This window comes from Austrofundulus limnaeus, unplaced genomic scaffold (genome assembly GCF_001266775.1).
Source record: "Austrofundulus limnaeus strain Quisiro unplaced genomic scaffold, Austrofundulus_limnaeus-1.0 Scaffold214, whole genome shotgun sequence".
In the NCBI taxonomy this organism is placed as follows: Eukaryota; Metazoa; Chordata; class Actinopteri; order Cyprinodontiformes; family Rivulidae; genus Austrofundulus; species Austrofundulus limnaeus.
In genome coordinates, this window is record NW_013952616.1 from 467,471 (window position 1) to 483,205 (window position 15,735).

General features: G+C 39.3%; 1 protein-coding gene across 1 annotated transcript in view; it reads left to right on the forward strand.

The window, feature by feature from the left end:
• LOC106525132 (neurexin-3b) overlaps positions 1–15,735 on the forward strand; it is a gene marked incomplete in the record, with an annotated part of 484,453 nt that overhangs the window by 136,338 nt on the left and 332,380 nt on the right. Inside the window, 3 exon segments of the mRNA XM_014019257.1 lie at positions 2,046–2,347; positions 4,231–4,254; positions 5,902–6,063. Of these exon segments, the coding sequence (XP_013874711.1) occupies positions 2,046–2,347; positions 4,231–4,254; positions 5,902–6,063 (488 nt within the window).

Consider the following 15,735-nt stretch of genomic DNA (forward strand, 5'->3'; position numbering starts at 1 on the left):
ACTCTAAATTGTGTGTTCATTATTTGTTAACTTGTGTTTAACCGTTCAGCAGAAGTAACCATAAGTGAGAGTGGTAGGCCTAGTCATTAATAAGACCTGTGAGTTTCACTTTGTGTTGTTCATGAGGAAGAATCCAATAAAGGTTCTTCAAAACTGCCACCTGGTGGTGAAAACAACAACAACAACAACAACAACAACAACAACAACAACAACAACATGAGCTACACTTACTCTCTCTGTAGTTGTGAGGTGTCATGCTACAATATTGTGCTTGACACATGTGCACTGTTACAAAGAACTTGTAAGATTTACTTGAAAAAAATCTTCGTAACAATTTGCACTAATGTTTATTAAGTAAATTTAAATGCTACAAATTCTTGAAATATTTACTCATCGTTATCTAGTAAAAGTTATTAAGAATATAGTTAAAGATTTGTGAATGAATCAGGTAAATTTTACTTAATTTGATCAAGTTAATTGAACAAATTAAGTAAAATTTACCTGATTTATTCATAAATGCTTAACTATATTTTAATAACTTTTACTTGATAAGGATGAGTAAGTATTACATGAATTTGTAGCATTTAAATTTACTTAACAAACGTTGGTGCAAATTTGTTAGAGGATTTTTTTCAAGTACATCTTACAAGTTATTTTTTTTTCAGTGTACTTACTTAAAATTTCAACATTTCTGTCTTGGTCATTTTGTTTTGGCCCTGATTCTTGCAGTAGAAATAACAGGGACAAAAAAAAAGCCTTTCCTAAAAATTCAGCGTAAAACATTCCTGCAGTGGAAACCTGCTTATGGGCATTTCGATAGGCATTTTGCAGAACCTGAAGAGGTTTTAAAAAACTTATTGTAAGTGTGCACAACATATCCTTCACTTGATCTTGGCACAGGTCTCTTTTTAGACACATGCAGCGATGTTTTAGAACAGAGATTCCCAATTTTTTAAACTTTCAACCCATAATAAAAAGTCACAGATACTCATGACTTTGACCATTGTTGGTTGGACTGTACAAACACAGCTAACAAGCCATTTAACAAAGAGCTTCATAAACCATTGTATTATTCCTCATATCTTATTGTAACAGTTAGGGCAAAATGTGGTACAGGCAGTCTTTTCAAGTATCCCAACTGGTTTTTCACAAGCCACAATATGGGCCTGCCCCCAATTTTTAGAACCAGTGCACCAGAAGATCGTGCCACGCTAGCTTGGTGCAACTGCCATGGTATTAGTCTTTACAACATTATTTTCACGATGAAGGTCTCACTAAGTTCCTGCAAAGACCATCTGTGTTCTGGTTAATGTTTTTTGTTCTAGCAAGATCATCCTCCAATGTGAGGGGCGTCAACTGGCACATTAGTTTATCAGATCATCTTGCAATGGTTGAAATTTTTTAAAGCACTGAACACGGTGTCCTTGTCTAAAATAGATCCACCCAAACTAAACTAATCAGCATACAGGGCATCATAAAAAYCTGTCATTTATTTCATCGCTTATCACACAGAAACCGTACTCCTCTGACCCACTCTTCCTCCGCTTTTCGTCAACCCAGCAACTTTATTTTTACATATATCCCTGAGTTTCAGCTTACTTTTTATTAGGATAGACAATAAAAAGCTTTTAAAAACAGGCTCAGGAAGTCACAGAGTGATGTAAAACTGTAAAATCAGACAATGTTTGATTTATGCGTGCCATTAGCAAGGAATAGTGTTCCATCAAAAGCAGTCTGTCTGTCCCAAGGCTGTCTGTGAAACCCAAACCCACGGTCATACAGATAGGATTTTATGATCTCATCTGAATGATGAGTGTATTGAAGCTGTAATTACATTGAGCAGTGTTTTGTGTGTTTTTGTGTCTGCTGGCTTGATCATCCCATGTCCTCGATATAAACCAGTTCTTATGTTTTCTGAGGCTGCTTTCAGACTGCTTTAGTTGGCGATATGAAGAACTTCCAATAAAACAGATTGACTATCTACTTGTGGTTATCTGAGGTTATAAATGGAAACATTTATTTATTTTTTTGTCTTGTCATTTCAGCGAGGGAAGAGAACGTGGCTACCTTCCGTGGTTCGGAGTACTTCTGCTACGACCTGTCCCAGAACCCCATTCAGAGCAGCAGCGACGAGATCACGCTGTCCTTCAAGACGTGGCAACGCAACGGCCTCCTCCTGCACACGGGGAAATCCGCAGACTATGTCAACCTGGCTCTGAAAGACGGGGCCGTTTCCCTCGTCATCAATCTGGGTTCTGGGGCCTTTGAGGCCATCGTGGAGCCAGTCAATGGAAAATTCAATGACAACGCCTGGCACGACATCAAAGTGACACGCAACCTGAGACAGGTAATCGGGGGTAACAGTGATGGATGGAGTTTGGAGACTTTTGCTTTTTCTGTCCTATAGATTCGTTTCCACGAAGAGCTTTTGAGAGGGCATTAAGAAAGTCACCTTTCTTCTTGGTTGTCATTCCATCACTACAGTTTGGAAACATTATTGAGACTATTTTTAGTTGTTTTCACAGTGACACAAACTCCTCTTTGATTTATTGTCATTGTTTTATTTATCTCATACTATACTGCTTCATAAGCTGTTAACAGAGGTCTGCAGCAGGTGAATGTTAACAATTTCTATATTTCTATTCTGCCAGGTATTTTCTATCCTATTTTTGGCATATTGAAAAGAAGTGAATGGAGTGTTTAGTCCAAAGTTGTCTGACTCTGTTGTTTTGCTTTTCTAGGCTGACACTGCTACAGAGTGCTGTTACTGTCTCCACAGCTTTTACTTTAAAGTCGCTCGGCGAGTGTTTGCCTTTGAGCCATCCATTAACGCCTTGGTTCCATATTTTCTTCTTTAAAATTAGCTTGTATTTTACAGCTCAGTGAAGCGGGTATGATTTTGTAGCATCTATATGAGGCTGTAGAAGGGTAGTAAATAACTATAAAAGACCAAGTGGTGCATGAAGGTAATGTTAGCTATAGAACGCGGAGTTGTTCATTGTCTCGGCTGACCTTTAGTTTGTCAGGTGCAACAGTGTTTAGTGCTGCTGTCAGAGCAGAACAACAAGTAAGTGCCGTTTTTCTGACGCTCTTTGGCAGTAGGTTTTTGTCCCACAGGTTAGTTCTCTCAGATATTCTCAGCAGTAAAACACACAGGTGGTTGGTTTTAGGCTAAAAGCTGAGAACTTCATGTTGGCTTTGTTCTGTACAGATCTCTCTCTCCTTTTTTTTTCCTTTGTCATTTTTTTTTTTGTCTCTGAAAGGAACACTTTAAGAGTAAAGGTGGAAAAATGCTGCAGTTTTTGTTGGAATTCAAGCAGTCCTAWGCAAAAAATTGATCTGGAAGTCCCATATCTGACGAGACTTCTGAAKAGGTCATTTTCTTGAAGGACTCTAAAAATAATGTGCCTTGGATGTACAGTATGTGGTGCCAAGCATCAAATAAAATGGTAAAAAATGTCACTAACACATTTTAATTATTTAGCTCAATTTAAGTGTAAAATCCTAGTTTAAAAAATGCTAGTTTCATTTTACAGAGTTTTTTTTAGCTTCTGACAACAACGGTGGCTCAGTTGGTAGAGCTGATGCCTCTCAGCAAGAAGGTTGCCGGACTGAATCCCGACCCAGGGACCTTTCTGGGTATAGTTTGCATGTACTCTCTGTTCATGTGTGGGTTTTCCCCCGATACGCCAGCTTCCTCCCACAGACTAAAAAATGTGAATGTTAGATTTATTGGTAACTCTAAATTGTCCCAAGTTGAGAGAGTGAATGGTTGTTTTTCAATCTGAAAAGAGGAAGTGAGTATAGATAATGGATGGATGAATTTAGTAAAAATTTGCAAAATGTAAGAACAGTGAGCTAAATAGCAATAAGATGTTGGTGGAATATTTTTATCTATGATTTTATACTCAGAAAAAATAATTATATTGTGTTAATGACATTCTTTTAACATTTGACAATACCCTTGGGACCCCATATGGATAGCATGATGGCATTTATTTCCTACTGCTAATCTCTGACAAATCATGTAGTGTTTATTCACCATGACACTAAATCATCCATGATAGTCATTTTTTATTTACTACTAACCAATATCTAACCAACTAATGTACTAACTAACATCCTAATTCTTCATCATTGCTTTTGGTTTTCGTTTTCTGTCCATCCTTATTAACAACCTTTTTTGTTCACTATTCTGTTGATTTCCTTTCTTCCCCTTTTTCTGGAAAGCAATCAGGCATTGGACACGCTATGGTAAACAAACTACATTGTCTGGTAGATATCATTCTTATTGTCTTTTTTTTGGGTTTGCCGTGTGTCCCCTCCCCCTCTCTTCTTTTATTCGTTCTCTTTGAGTTCCATCCTAGACACTCTTATCAAAAAATGAGGAGATGGGTTTGTATTACCAGGCAATTCTTTCTTCGCTTCTTCTCAATTTTCTTCCCTGACCTGCCAACAACCTCCCTTCTTTACCCCACCAATCCCCCATCCTGTTCTTTTCACTTTGGCTTTTACTTTTTTCTTTTATCTCTTTGTTTCCTCCACATAACCGCAGATATCCAACAAGTATAACAATAATAATAAAATTTGACTTCTTTGCCTTTGTCAGGGCAACTTACTTTTTTATTTTACTTTTTTTTTCACACTAAAAGTCCCCATTTTTTGTGAGGACTGTCGTCAAGAACTGACAGAAGCTTACCACAATCTCCAAGCTGGTGACCTCGACACCGAGCCCTAAAAAGAGACGCCACCAAAACAACCAAAAAAAATAAAATAAAAAGGCAACCCTTAACTTTAATTATTGCGGGAGCTCTGACAGTTGTTTCCAACTCACTATGGCGCATGGCATGCCCACACCTCATTGACCTGTCATCAACCAAACTCATATAACCTCAGCCCTGCCACCAATAATAACCACTAACACTCTAATTCATTCACTCACCTTTCCACCTGTCACTCACTTTGCCTTCCCTGTGTGTGTTTTTTGGTAGCATGCTGGTGAGAGTTGTGTTTCTGTGTTTTGATAACCCCTGGGCCCATACGTGTAACATTTCAAAGAATAAAGCAAACTGATCTGGGATTCTTGGTCTGGTCCAGTGACACCGACAGTACAACCATGACACTAGAGCAAAACCTGATCAGAGATCAGCGTTTGCCATTCTGTGAGCATGTTCGGGTATGAGCTCTGGTCTTGCATGAGCTTCACGTCTGCATGTTCCAAGTCCGTATGCCACCATTAAACCACCCTTACATGTTCAGTTCAGTGTCTTTAATTTGCCTTATAAGAGTAACACCCTTTGTTTGCACATTGATGTGGTGTCAAATAAAAGCCTCCCCTTTGTTTTGCATGCGCGTGGATATACAGATGTAGATCTTCAGAAGAGAGCAGCGAGTGTGAGACAGTCGGTGTGGGAATTTGCGAGTGAAGATGCCTGAGTGCGTGTGTGTGTGTGTGGGTGTGGGTGCGTTCACAGACATGTATTGTGTGTGTCTGCAGTAACCGAATAAATCCCGAAACCTAAGACAAGTGGAATCAATTTGTCCTTGGTTTGAATATTGTACTAACCCTCCCCCCAACCTGAAGTTTCTGAATCAAACCTAGGATCCATTCTCTTACCCACCATCAAAGATAAAGAAAATATGCCTCTGCCATATTTTCTTTACCTGTCCTGTGAATCCTTTGGCTAAAAAAAATCCATTAACAAAATCTAAACGCTGTCTGGTCCAAAAGACCCCAAGGTACCAAAAGACAAACGGTCCAATAAAGAAGGAATCTAAAACCAGTTCTTAAAGCTCATTTCGAATGCAGACCAAGGAGGGAAGTTTGTTTTTTGTACACAGCAAAGGAACAAATCCAAGAGTGTAATGGCTTGGCTTTGGCTATGTGTTACACCCCGACAGGTGACGATCTCCGTCGATGGGATCCTCACCACCACCGGCTACACTCAGGAGGACTACACCATGTTGGGCTCGGACGATTTCTTCTATGTGGGTGGGAGCCCCAGCACTGCAGACCTGCCAGGATCCCCAGTTAGCAACAATTTCATGGGCTGCCTCAAAGAGGTAGGAGATACTTTAATGAAATATTTACTGTTGCATAAATTGTATAGGAGGTACAGTAGCAACGTCTTCACAGCAAATACAATATATTCCCTGAGAGATTTAACTTGATGGGAACAGCTGTCTGAAATGTACAGAAACACTTATACGCCCACTTTCCCTAAAAGGCAGACAGAGGGAGAGAGAAAAGCAAAATTGTGTTAACAATTAAAGCTGCTGAGTTGGCGGAGCAGCAATCAGACTTTCAATATTCCCTCTCTTAATTCAATTCATAACCCCCACTCCAATTTGTGTGTGAGAAAATATCCCCCCAAATTGCTTCTGTCATATGTAATTTGCAGCATCAGCTCGAGCGCGTGGCTAAAAACACCTCCCGACGGGCAGCAATTTCAAAGAAATATTTGCCCCTGACGAAAACGGGAGGGGGAAAAAATTGGAGTTGTTTTGGGAAATTTATAATATACTGGCTGGCACTCAATGAGTAGAGCCAACAAATTTATGTGAAGGACCCTGTTATTTATGATTTGCTCAGCATTACTTATACTGTGCAGCAGAAAATCATAAACAGAGGGGTTGTGGCTTATTGAAGCAGTCAAATCAAACTTCATCGATTTTAACACCTTAGCTTTCTCAAAAATAGCAAATTTGCTTGGGACACTGTGCGCATTTTATCTATACACAATATTAAAGAGTAAGGTGGCTACAAGCACATCAACACATTTGTGTAATTGAAATGGAAACTGTGAAGTAAAGGAAAATAAACACTTTCACTGGTTTATCAAATACATTTATGTACTGGCAACATAAATAAGAAATGTGTACAACATTCAATCTTTCAAAACAATAAAAAAACAGTTTCCTCCAGGCTTTTAAAGCATCAAATAAATTCCAGCAAATAGACTGTGCCAACTGTTATAAATGTTGAACCTATCATACTTTCCAATGGTTAGTCAACCAAATMGATTTTGACAGTATCTGTTTTTAATATAACATGTTTATAATAGGGGAAATGGATTAATAATTTTTGTCCATTGGCAAGTTTGTTGTTGTTAAAAATAATAAAACAGCTATTTTTTTACTGTGCAAGCTTGTGGTGTTATCTTTTTCTTACTTTTTCTTACTAAGGTGAGTAACTGTGGTTCAGGAAGGTAGTGTTAATGCCCTTCAGTTGAGAGGTTGTCAGTTTGATTCCAACAGTGGCTCCATTGGTAGAGCTGCTGCCTCTCAGCCAGAAGGTTGCCAGATCAAATCCTGACCAGAGAGTTTTATTGGTAGAGTTTGCATGTTCTCTTCATTCATGTGTAAGATTTCTTTGGGTGATCGGTTACCTTCCGCAACTCAAGTGTGCATGTCAGGCTAATTGGTAACTAAGTTGGCCCTATAGGTAAGAGTGTGAATGGTAGTCTCCAAGGCAAGGTTCACACTGCGGGCAAATGTGACCTAAATTAGATTTTATTTTCCTTATATGCGACCTATACGGGATTTTTTTCAAAGGACCTCTGTCTGAATGATCATGACTTATACTTCAGTAAGATGGGAATTTACGGATTGATCCACGTGTTTAGGATATTTGTCCTAATGCATCGCAATACTCCAGGTAAAAAACAAAAAGTTAAGTAGATCCTATGTACCGTCCAGAGGAGGAAATGGGCTCCAGTGACCCCCTCCTGACCTGGAAAGGAAGAAGTGGGTAAAAAAATGTATTGATGGATGTTCTTTTTGGACACATTCCAACAGGAGTATTTAATGGACAATGTTGTGATCTGTATTGAGAGTTAGAGAGAGGGTGGAAGAGAGCCTGGAGAAGTGGACRTCAGGCAAGACAGAATACATGAACAAGCGGGACATTTATGTAACATTTGTGTAACATAAATCTACAAGGAGTAGAGGTATGAWATAACTTTCTTTATTATTAAGGCAAATCAGGTTGCTAAAATTGTAACAGCTATTAAAAGAAACCAAGTCTGCATGATAAAAACAGTTCTAGTGCTGGCAGATAATCCTGCTAAGCTATTTTATGTTAATTTTTTTATATTTACTGGTAACCTTTTAGACATTTTAAACTTTATTATACTTTTACCCACCCCAAGGAAACTCAAGTACAGACTTACAGCATCTGAAAGCTTTTTCCAAATATTTTTAGGTTTCTTGGGATGCAAACAATTAATCGACTTACGATTAATTGTYGAATAATGATTTATTAGATTAAAAWTTCTTCCATTCGATTAATTGAAAACATGCGTTTAAACCTTATTTCRGTGTAGTTTTGCTTTCATCCAGTAGATGGCGGCGCTGCTCTTTCAGCCTGGCGTTCCGTTAAACCCGACCCTGTTGAGCTGAGCAGAGAGCCRGCCACCTCCGTAATTAAACAYGCAAATCTTGTTCAGTTGTATTTGCGAAAAAAAACAATAATAATGGACTACACCAAACTCGAAGKAAAAGTACCGAAGGCTGTACTGGACCATCCAGCAGTATGAGGCTAAAGACGAGAGCAGGACGACAGCGAGCACGGTAAGCTAGCTTTAGCTAACGTTAGCTTCTTTTTGTAGAGTTTAACTCCGCGTGAAATAACAAAACAAAACAAARCAAAAAAGTTATTCACTACATATAATTAACGTGAAGCTAATCTAATCTGTGTGACGTAACCCAGCCAGTGAACAAATGAGCAGTAACTGGAGTCCAATCACGCAGCAGCTTGAACCACAGCAGGGAATGTAAACAAACAGTTCCAGTACTCATTTTTATCTCACCCCTCTCAGGTCATGTTCACAGTTTGTTTTTGAGTAAATCTTTAGATTAAAATGTTACTCTGTGTTTAAATGTTAGTTTTACATTTCTCTATTCAGGGTGGATCAAATGTTTTACTTTTTTTCTTTCCTTTTTTCAATTAGCAACCTAATAATTCCTCTGTTGTTACATTTTGTAAATATGTCCAAGTGTAGTAATGTGTGAGAAATCTACGATTTTCTGTTTATTCAGTCAGTGTTTAATACAGCTGGCACTATACATTTTATAAAATATAATCCTGTAATTTTTTAATGTGGTGTGGAAAAAAWTAGCCCTTCATGTCACAGAAAGACCCTTGATTGAAGACAAATGTCAGGTTTTTAGGAAAATGGCCGCCTATCAATTAATCGTTAGTCGATCGATAAGATCAATCAACTTTAGATTAATTCATTAATCAATAACTTGCATCCCGTTGCCTTCGGCAGCTGTGTCCTCTATACACAAAGGTTTAGGGAAGGCATTAACTTGATGTTAATGTTTTAACTGCAAGGCTCAAACTTCCTTCTCCAGTTTTTATGTTGTCCATCATCCGCAATCTCTTCCACTCTTTGAATGTCAAGTATTTCATTTTGAAACAAAGATAGGCAAATTATTAAATGTAAGAAAAGTCGTYAAAATTTCCAGAAAACTCACCAGGTGGTGAAAAATTGTATCCTTTGAAATATCAGAATTTTTTTCTCTTTTTTTTTTTTGCAGCTTGATAGGATTAGGTGGTCCTCAGTTCTTGACAGGTATTGTAGAGAACTGAACAAAGCYTGAAACATGAATGAACTGTTAAGCCAGCTCTGCCGAGCGCGTTTGACAGCTGCAAGTATTTTTTAGCTACTCTTAAGTGCAGCTAAATCATGCTTAGCATCAAAGTTTTGTTCAGCGTTATCCAGGTAAACTGCTCTGTGTAACCGCTACATCTTTGAAATAATGCTTTAATCTTTTTTGTGACTTACTGGCTGATGTTCTGTTTGTTGATGCACAGTGCAGTCGCACTCAAGAGCTGAACTAATTCTTACCTGAGCCTTCAAAAACAAACAGTGTCATTAAAGCAAATATGAAAGGCTCAATTTGTAACAGCTTCTCGTAAGTCCTGGAGCGACGCCACAGTTGATTATGTTAAATTAAAGACCTAGTATTTCCTGAAGGGAAATACAGTTTTAACTGAGATGATCTGATGTTTAGAAATGACAAAGTTGCAGTTGTTTTGGTCAAACCTGCAGWTATAGTTGTGCACAGTTTTGCGCAATATTGCAAGACGTCACACTCAGAGTATCTGCTAGGGGTGACTCTCATCTACTCTCAGATCATATTGTGGCTCAGTATCTGTAAAACTGATCGATTTGTACCTGTTTTTGAATTGGCTAATAAGGATTAGCTGTGGTGGCCATTTTCAGTTGGCTTGACTCTAAAAGTTAAACAGTCGTAGATTATCATCCTTTGATTACTTTCTGAAATATAATATGAATAATTCCTGAAAGTTTTGTTAAAACCATCAAGTTGTTCATGAAATATTTTGCTAACCGACATAGACTAATAGTTTGTGGCAAAGCTTTCTTGATTTTATTGAAATTAGTCCTGTTCATGACATATTTTGGGAAAATCCTTTGAAAATTCAACTAAATAATAGTGTTTATTGAATCATCTTTAAAGTTTTTAATTTGATGGTTGTGAAACTTACAGAAAATAGCTCTGATTGGGATTTTACACATTGATCTAATTTTAAAATGCCTCCAGTTGGATAGATTAAATATTTTTGGCCTAATGTGGGCAGAACTGTAAGATGCTGCAGATTACATGCTTTACTCTAGTTTTATGAAATCATACACTTTAACCATCCAGATGTTAGCAGCAATTCCAAGTGTTGCCTTTAGCAATCTGATACATGCACCACAAATTCAATATTCCCCCTCCTTGGAGCTGTTCTGGCTTCCGCTGCTTCCTGAGGGAGATATCTGGCTCCTTAGCTGCTCAGCGCTTCTCTGTGTTCATTTGCTCGTCGCTAATGTTCCTCGCAGCCGCACGAGCGCTTGTATCTGTCATGTGCTTCCAATATTATCTGTGACTCAGCATGAGTTGGCTCTCGAGTTTGTGGACGTGATTCACAGCGCGCCAGAGTTGTGGCAGCATTTGTTTGATCTTCAGCTGCTTGTCATATGTTTGCGGCGTTACTCTGACATGATGCTGTCTGCTTCCCACGTCCATGCAGACTGCTCACAACAAGCCCTGCGATTGTACCTTTATTCATTTCTAATCTCTTTTAGATTGTTTCATTAAACCCACATTGTGGACTTTTTTCTGTACTGTAGGCGTTCATTTGCATGCACATTCTCCTTTTACGTTTCCTTTTACAACCAAAAGAGTAATTTCTGCTCCTTTACTCACTTAAAAACCACAAAAAAGCTAAAAACTCATTGAGCTTTTTAAAAATGCAACATATAAAAATTAGAAAATCAAAGACCTGTTATAGTGTTGACATTAGTTGCCAGTTGTATATGTTAKATTAAAACTAAATTCTTATTTTTATTAGTTGTAAGACTTTTCCTTTGTTATGACAATGACTTATTAATATACTGTTAATGACTCGATATTAAAACTTTGAGGAAAGTCACTAAGCGAGAAAAGGTGTTCAAATGGTTATGTTTTTATAAAAAAAATCAGCAGATGGGTAGAAGTTGGAAATAAAGAAGTTGCTAACTATGAGACATCAAGTGTAAAATAAAGTGTTAAAACATTACTATGTTTTATTGTTATTTAACACACTGTACTTACATTTTGCTAATTTTTCATTCGTCCGTTCATCCGTTTTCTTCCGCTTATCCGGGATCGGGTCACGGGGGCAGCAGCCTAAGCAGAAAAACCTAGGCTTCCCTCTCCCCAGCCACTTGGGYCAGCTCCTCTGGGCGAATTCCAATGCCTTYCCAGGCCAGATGAGAAACATAGACCCTCCAGCKTGTCCTGGGTCTTCCTCCTCCCAGTGGGAAGTGCCTGGAACACACCAGGGAGTCGTCCAGCTCTCGCTTCACCACGATTGATTGTACAGTGCCCACATCACTGCAGACACAGTACCCATCCGCATATCAATCTCCCACTCCTTTCTTCCCTCATTCATGAACAAGACCCCAAGATACTTAAACTCTTCCACTTGGGGCAGAACCCCTTCCCTGACCCGGAGGAGATACTCTACCCATTTCCGGCTCAAGACCATGATCTTGGATTTRGAGGCACTGATCCTCATCCTGGCCGCTTCACACTTGGCTGCGAACCGCTCCAGTGAGAACTGGAGATCACAATGATGAAGCCAATAGGTCCTCATCGTCTGCATAAAGCAGAGATGTGATCCTAAGGTCACCAACAAGGATCCCCTGAACACCTTGGCTGCGCCTACAAATTCTGTCCATAAAAGTTATGAACAGAATTGTTGACAAAGGGCAACCTTGGCAGAGTCCAACTCTCACTGGAAATGAGTCCGACTTACTACCGGCAATGTGGACCACGCACTGGCACCGGGGCATACAGAGACCTAACAGCCCATATCAATGGGCCTGGTACACCATACTCCCAGAGTACCCCCCACAGGACTCCCCGAGGGATACGATCAACGACTTCTCCATGTCCACAAAACACATGTAGACTGGTTGGGCGAACTCCCATGCACCCTCCATGACCCTGTGAGGGTGTAGAGCTGGTCCGCTGTTCCACAACCAGGACGAAAACCACACTGCTCTTCCTGAATCCGAGATTCAACTATTCAACGGACCCTCCTCTCCAGGACCCCTGAATAGACCTTACCAGGGAGGCTTAGAAGTGTGATCCCCCTATAGTTGGAGCACACTCTGCGGTCCCACTTTTTTAAATAAGGGGACCACCACCCCAGTCTGCCAATCCAGAGGAAAGTGGTCTTAATTTTAAAAAATTCAAAGAAAACTGTGCAGATTTGTTTTTAAGCCTTGTTAGCTCCAATTGTAGTTGTTGAAWAATTATTATTTGTTCTTGGCACAGCTCAGATTAGTAGTTAGTTTGTCAATCCAAAGTGCTATCTACAGCAGATAAGATTATAGCTGCTCATATGCTTCTCTCCGAACTATAAGCAGAAACCTTCAAATATGTCATGTATAAACATCTGTTCCTTTTGAGATTTCCAACATGGTTGAGCGCATCGCTCTGAATATTTAAAGAAGATGGTGGAGGCTTGTGTTGTCACAGCGCACAAAAGACACACTGCCAATACAACCTTTTCTCTGCTTTGGTCCTTGCTGCACTCATGTTCCCCTGAAGGCTACATGGGATGTCATGCACACACACACACACACACACACACACACACACACAACACAGACACACTTGTCCCACCCCCGCTCGTGTTCCACCACGTGGCTCCCTGTCACGTGACTATAATAACGCCAGCGGGCAGCTTCTTTCTCCGGTCAGCCCGCTGCCATGCCTTTCCGCAACGCTTCTCCCTCTTATTTTAAGTTCCATCAAGCCCCTCCCCCTGGCACCACAAGAGTCGGGGACGGCAACATGTGTCGGACTAACAACGGGTGGCTTGGCCAGGCAGTGTCATCTTTTTTGAGAGAGGAGGAGCAGGAGGTGCAAAAATAAAAAAGATGCGTTAAAAACAAAAATGGAGAGCTTGTAAAAAATATGGCAGTGATGAGAGAGTGCAGGAGAATTCACAAAYTCAGGATGCAGATTATGGACCCAGATTAAAAACATGTAGGGAATAAAAAAAGATGAGACATGTTAAACAAACATTTGACATTTCAGAAAAAATGCCATGGGTTCCGTGTTAGTCACTCAATATGTTGCAGGCWGCTCTTGTTTTCCTTTTTTTTCCACACCAGATGCAAATGTCATCCTGTCTTTTTAATTAGTTTGCTTTTGTTAATGTCCTTTTGGAGGGCCAAAGAGGGATAAATGAGTTCAACTTAAAGACTTTAATCAAATGATTTTACTGCTTACCCTAACAACGCTAAAAGCTAATTGAGTTTATCACACAGGTAAACAATAACTGTATCCAGGTTTGTTTGTATTGGCAGCCTRTGAACTATTTATCAGAACAATAACAAAAAGCTTTCTATTCTTAAGGACCAAGGGAACATTATTTCAGCTGTAACTGAGTTATAATGAGGAAATATATTAACATTTATTTAAAAAAACTCCATATTCAACATTCTTTGTCCAATAAAAACACTCTACAAAAATCCTCATGTAATCTTGGACCAGGCTGATAAGCTAACAGCTGGTCAGAGCAATTAGCTCATCGGTCTGGTCAGACTTAAACTATTTTTCCAAGTTTTGATTATTTAAAGCTCTGTGCAGCAGGTCTGAAAGCTTGTAACTTTACCAGAACTGTATGATCCCATTAAGATTTTCTTATTGACAGATGAAACATTYATGCCCTAGTTGCATTATCTCCTAATTTTAATAAAATCACAAAAGAAAATGCAAAATCATGAAAACAGAGTTAAGCTAATTTTGGTTTGTCTATAAAAGATCAGGGGCATTTTAAAAAAAATATTATTTCAAACCGAAAACCGTCCTTGCATAAAGGACATTCACTAACTTCGTTTTTCTGTTGTGCAGGTTTTGTTCAATRCAAACCTAAAAATAACTTGATGTGTGGAAGGAAATCAAAGAAAGAACAAATAAAAAGCAGCCAAGTGCTTGGAGCACCTGGGGAGTATTCCTCGAAACACAAGCCAAAAGTTACAACTCTGCAGTGCTGTAATCACTTTATCAAGAAGGGGAAGCTGCAGGGTGGGCAGAGTACAGTGGACGGGCTGCAAAATGAGCAGATGTTTTGTCAAAAATGACACTTCAGTGTCACAAAAAAACAAATAAATACATTTTTAAAATGTAGGGAAAAATGCTAAATGTTCAATATTTAGGATTTCAGGATGACATCATTTTTTACATTCAACTGATATCTGCAGTTTATGAAGAAACAACACAAATTGAGAGACAAAGCGACTCTGCAGGAGTGACCCTGAAGGATGCGTGGAGGTGTGTGTGTGTGTTTGTGTGTCTGTGTRAGAGKGGGGTGGGTGAACTACAGAGTCACAGGGTTTTGCTTTGAGCTGGAGAGCAGCAGCCTCAGCAGCATTCACAGTGAGTTCATGGGCAAGTTAATGTGACAGATTGAATGGGACGCCTCAGTGTGTGCGTGTACGTTTGTGTGCGTGAGTGTGTGTTTGAGGGGGCATTGAACATGTCGCAGTGAATTGTGCGTCGTGTGACACAGCTGAAGCTGCCTGCCCAGACAAACTGAGTCCCACTGTCTCTCTTTTGTCATATTAAAGGGTAATTTTTCACTSAAATTGTGAAATTATTCWCCTGCTGAGTCACTGGGATGTTGTTTTTAGGGCCTTATAGCAATTTTTTGTGAAGTCTTTTGTCTTTTCGTGTGGAACAAGACAGATATGTAGGATTTTGAAAAGCTGATCTGYATGTTGCATTTGTTTTTGTCTTTACTTTCACTTTCACTTGTGTGTGAGTTTGTATTTGTTACCTTGTTAGGACTGTTTTTGATATACACGCCTAACTTGGCAAGACCAGTAGTCCTTATGGGAACTGAAGAATGGCCCTAATGTGGTGGAACTCCATGTTTGGGTTGGAGGTTATACTGTATTTAGGACTACTGGTATGGGGTTAAGGTTAGGTATGCAAGGGCACCAGCAGGGGAGGAGGGGCAGGGGGGGCCATGGCCCCCCTTGAGAATTTTCTGGCCCCCCCAGTTTTATCCTCTTGAATACCCAGATGTTTCCTTTTTTCAATTCCCATCCCTATTTAGGAATAGAACCTCATAAATGTAAAACAAACATTATTTTTTTTTAACAATTAAGAGTTAAAAACATTGATTTATATTATATTAAAAAATAAATTACAATGTAGCTC